General features: G+C 37.4%; 1 protein-coding gene across 1 annotated transcript; it reads right to left on the bottom strand.

The window, feature by feature from the left end:
- Positions 1-924: 924 nt before the first annotated feature.
- LOC122063972 lies at positions 925-2,994 on the bottom strand. The gene is made up of 2 exons (XM_042627668.1): positions 1,398-2,994; positions 925-1,310 (listed from the first exon to the last, which is right to left on the bottom strand). The coding sequence occupies exons 1-2, from the start codon at positions 2,992-2,994 to the stop codon at positions 925-927; spliced, it is 1,983 nt and encodes a 660-aa protein (XP_042483602.1).
- Between the last annotated feature and the right edge of the window lie 1,659 nt (positions 2,995-4,653).

The raw sequence follows: 4,653 nt of genomic DNA, 5'->3' as shown, positions 1-4,653 counted from the left end.
AAGGTTCACAAGCCCTATGACTATGCTTGATTGCAAGGGAAATGAAGAGTTTAAACAAAAAAATGAAACTTTTGTAATTTTACTTTATGGGATCTATGTCATCCCATATGATTGTATAAATACATAAATTTTTTATTATATTTAAAAAGGATTTTTTTCTTTTCAATTTAAAAATTTCACCTCCCCTCCTTTTAAACTCCCTTGCTACCACACAGACGCATAATGGTACGAAGAAAAAAAAGAGAATAAAATGAAAACTTGACCTGATGTGGCACTTTCTTTCATGAAGTGCCACCATCATGAAGAAAGAATGGGGAAAGGCAACAAAGACAGGGAAAAAAGAAAAGGGCAATTTGACCATGACTCATTAGTCATCATCCATAGTGTTTCCGGCGAAAGAACTTGGATATCATGAAGAAAAAACAGGCGGGGCCTCAATAAAATTAACGCAAAAAATGACAATTTTACCATGACTCATTCTCAGTGTGTTTTGACCATTGTTAGTTAAAACGGGAACGGCAAAAAAACAGAGACGTACGGTACGTGTTTTAAACGGATAAAAACGATGAACGGTACGGTCAAAAAAACAAGAAACGTCAAACGGACGGAAACGAACGGTACGAGTATTAAACGTGTAGTTTTCAAAAAAACGAAACCAAAAAAACGGCAATATATCATCATGTAATTTGAGAGATTATTGTCTGTATACCTGCATCTAATGTTCTAAACTACATCAACATCAAACATTCATGCATATATCATCCAATGTAAATTCCAAATTAAAACTTAATACACCATATTAAAAAAGACATGTCCAAAATATATAAAAAAAAAAAAACTCCATCCATATCATCCAAGATGTCTAAAGAACTCAGTATCATTATAACAGGTCCAAAGATCAATGATAAAAAAAAAAGAAAAAGATCAATGAGGAGACATTAAACTACATGAAGTAGATCCTCCATCAGCTCCAGTGTCAGATGGTTCAGGTTCCTTGTACGTCTGCTCAAGCCTCTCCATTTCAAGCTCAAAGTCTACTATAGGTAATTCACCAAGATTATCTAAATCAATAGGCCTTGAATCTTTATGTAGTTGGCTTTCATAGTTCTCCCTCATCATAGAGTTCATCCTGATGTACACCAAATCCTCTAGCATCTCTGGGGTTGATCTATTTCTTTTCTTTGTTTGTGCTGCATCCCAAGCACTCCAATTACGCTCACAAGGAGAGGAACTACAAGGCTGACTCAAGATTCTACAAGCAATATTTTGAAGCACAGGAAATGCACTACCAACAAATTGCCACCAAATCCCTACAAATCAACATAAGTAAACAAATATAAGAATACTATATTTAATTAAAAAAATACAATAATAAACTAATTAACTAAGTCACTTACTTGGATGATTAGTTTTCATCATTGTCTGCCCTGTCATATTGAACAACAATGGACTTTTCATGCGATAATCAATGACTTCTTGCATGAATTGCTCACGATCTTCTAAAGGAACCATGATGTCCATTATAAAATCTTGTGCATTCATAAATTTAGTTCCATCAATATCAAGTCGACCACCAAACATAATAGAAGGATTCAAAAGTGCACCAAAGAGATGAACATGATGAATAATGTTCTTCTCTAACCTAAATTGAAACAAATCCATTATGGCTAAATACTTCCCTCCATCCTTCTCCACAAATTTTCTCAATGTTTCTTTTGCCCTTTCTGTTGCTTCATATAAGTAACCTGCAGTAGAACCATCTGAATCAACAAGGCGAAGAATACAAATAAGTGGCTCCATGAAAGCAACAACTTCCTTTGCCCCCTCCCAAAATGTCTCTGATTGAATTATTCCAACAGTTCTCACTGTCATTTCAACTTTATTAAATTGAAAGGCTCTCCACTCAGATGATGCAACAAAAAGCCTCAACTCATTCTCAACAACAATAAGAGACTGCAGCATAAAAAAATAAGTACCAAACCTTGTCTTGCAAGGCTGCTTGATATCTCTATTGTTGGTGAATTTTCTCATCAATGCTACAATACCTGTGTGCCTGTGAATATAATTCACTACAAGTTTTCCATCTTCTATAACTTCCCTCACCCATTTAACTTTTTTGTGAATATCTTTCAAAAGCAGATTAATCCCATGAGCAGCACAATTTATTCTATATATATGACGCCATTTTCCAGACAACATATCACCACAAGAACAAAAGTTAGAACCATTATCTGAAATAAATTGCACAACATTCTTTGGTCCAACTTTTTCAATGACATCAGAAATTTCATTGAAAAGAAATGTGGAAGTTAATCTATTTATACCGCACTCAATACATTTCAAAAACACAGCACCCCCAGGAGAGTAAGCAATCACATTAACCCATGACTTCTTCTTTATGTCAGTCCAAGAATCAGACATAATTGTGCAACCTGTGATATCCCATGTCGCCTTTATACTGCTAACATATTGTATGATTTCCGCTTTTTTTCCAGGAATCAAACTGGTCCGAAGATTGCTATAACTAGGTACAACATAACTTGTACCATAAGCACATGCACCCCTTAGCATCTCAATAAAAGAATTTGTCTGAATAACATTGAAGGAAATGTTATTATTGACAAAAAAATCAGTTACCAACATGTCCAATGATTTCTTGTCTTGCTTAGCAGCCATCTCTAGCATTGTGGGTTGATGTGCAACCCTAACATGAGGCATAGACGTTGTGCTACTTGTGGAACCCATTCCACTTTCAAGAGAATCACTCCTTCTTTTCTTAGCAGATCTACTCAAATTAAATTCTGCCAGGGCATCAGCTTGAATGTGCTCAGGAACTTGGGTGCAAATTTGAACATCATGTCCAGGTTGACAAGCTAAATGAGCCTTCACTCGTGAAACACTCCCGGAATAATTAAGTCCACAATAGTTACATGTGAAACGGCCCAAAGAATGTTGCTCTACATGTTCCCAAAATTTATCCTTAGGTCTCACCATTTTGCTTAAGCTCAGGTAGCTCAACTTTGAAATACCTACATAATATAATAAAACATCCTTTCCAATCTCAAAAAATAGAATAATTAACGTATAACGAATGAACGATGAGTAAATTCCTTTCAAAAAAATAAAATCATAGATTAGTAAATGAAAAAAAAAAGGGATGTAAAATGCCAAATCGGATTAGTAATCAGAAAAACAGAATTATAATACCCAATCAATCAGAAAACAGAATTATATCTTACTCACTGCAACAGTCGATCATGAGGTATTTGAGAGAGGACAATTGCCTTAGATAAGGCAAGACCATGCAATTATGACAATGACTGAGTATAACAGCCTCTAAATTAGAGAAGGAACGGTGGCCTACCCAACTTGGAAATCTTGTACCACCATAACTGACAATTCTTAGCATTTCAATATTGGTGTGGGGTTGCAGACTCACGAAGGTGTGGCTTATTCTTTAAATTGGCTTCAATGGCATCTGGCCTGGTATTGCCAACATTTTCCAAATTTGAAATTCTTAGGGGCCCCCGGAGTTGGGAGTTACTCCATGGTTGATTGAAATTGCAGACTGAAAGTAACTTGGAAAAAGAAGTCGTGGCGAAAGTGACCCTTGCGCCCAGACCCTTTCGATGCTATATTACAGAACAAGAGGAAGAAGAAGAGTAGAGACAGAGAGAAAGGCTCACAACAAGGGCTCGAAGAGTGTACCTCAACAGCAACCCTGTCAAACGACTCAAACCACGGCTCCTGAGGACGGCAACTCGTCTCAGCAGTTGTTGCTCACTAGTTTTGATGCCGCTTCTGACGACGGCCAAAACCTTCACGCCAACTGTGGATCCGCTGAATGGTGGATCCGCTTCCTACTGACGGCCAAAACCTTCACGCCGATCTCAGCATCTGTTTTCCCTAGGTTGGAAAATCGACTCACGAAAGAAGGGAGAGATGGAATCACGGACTCACCGGGAGAGATGGAGTCACGGACTCACCGGAGCACCGGACTACGGCTACGATTCACGGATTCACCGGAGCACAATTTCAGAACTCAGAAAGAAGCGATCCTAGAGAAGGTTCAGGCCAATCAACTTCAAAGTCCAGACTCTCTCATTTGCCGAAGAAAGGAATCAAAGGATCCTTCAAAAGCTCCGTGAGAAAGAAGCAGAGATGGAAGACATTAACAGGAAGAAAACGAAGGGAAGGGATTTGGGGAAGAAAACGAAGGGAAGGGATTTGGGGAAGAAATGAATCCTAAAACGTTTTCTTCGATTTTGGGTTTTTTTTTTTTTTTTTTTTTAATAGTATGATAAAATTCCCAGTTTGCCCTTATAAAACGTATACGCGTTTTAAACGTGCGTTTAAAAAGTGTTTAAAACGGTTTAGACAGCCGTACCCGTTTTTTCTCGCATTGTATGGAAGCATACGGTAATACGCGTTTTAAACGGCAAAAAAACGCGAACGCGTTTTAACTAACAGTGGTTTTGACTCGTGCAAATTTTACATTGAGTCTCAATACATTGAGTAAAAAACGAAAAGAAAAAAAGAATTTGACCCTGACTAATCATCTAGGTACAAAGGTGTTGGCAACAAAATCCTCCCATAGGTCACAATTAGCTAACCGTATTGGTGTATGTGTATGTCAAAATCTTTTCTGATCAG

The sequence above is a fragment of the Macadamia integrifolia genome, unplaced genomic scaffold (assembly GCF_013358625.1).
Source record: "Macadamia integrifolia cultivar HAES 741 unplaced genomic scaffold, SCU_Mint_v3 scaffold1505, whole genome shotgun sequence".
Taxonomy (NCBI): Eukaryota; Viridiplantae; Streptophyta; class Magnoliopsida; order Proteales; family Proteaceae; genus Macadamia; species Macadamia integrifolia.
Note: the sequence above shows the minus strand (reverse complement) of the source record. Positions and strands in the feature narration are given on the sequence as shown.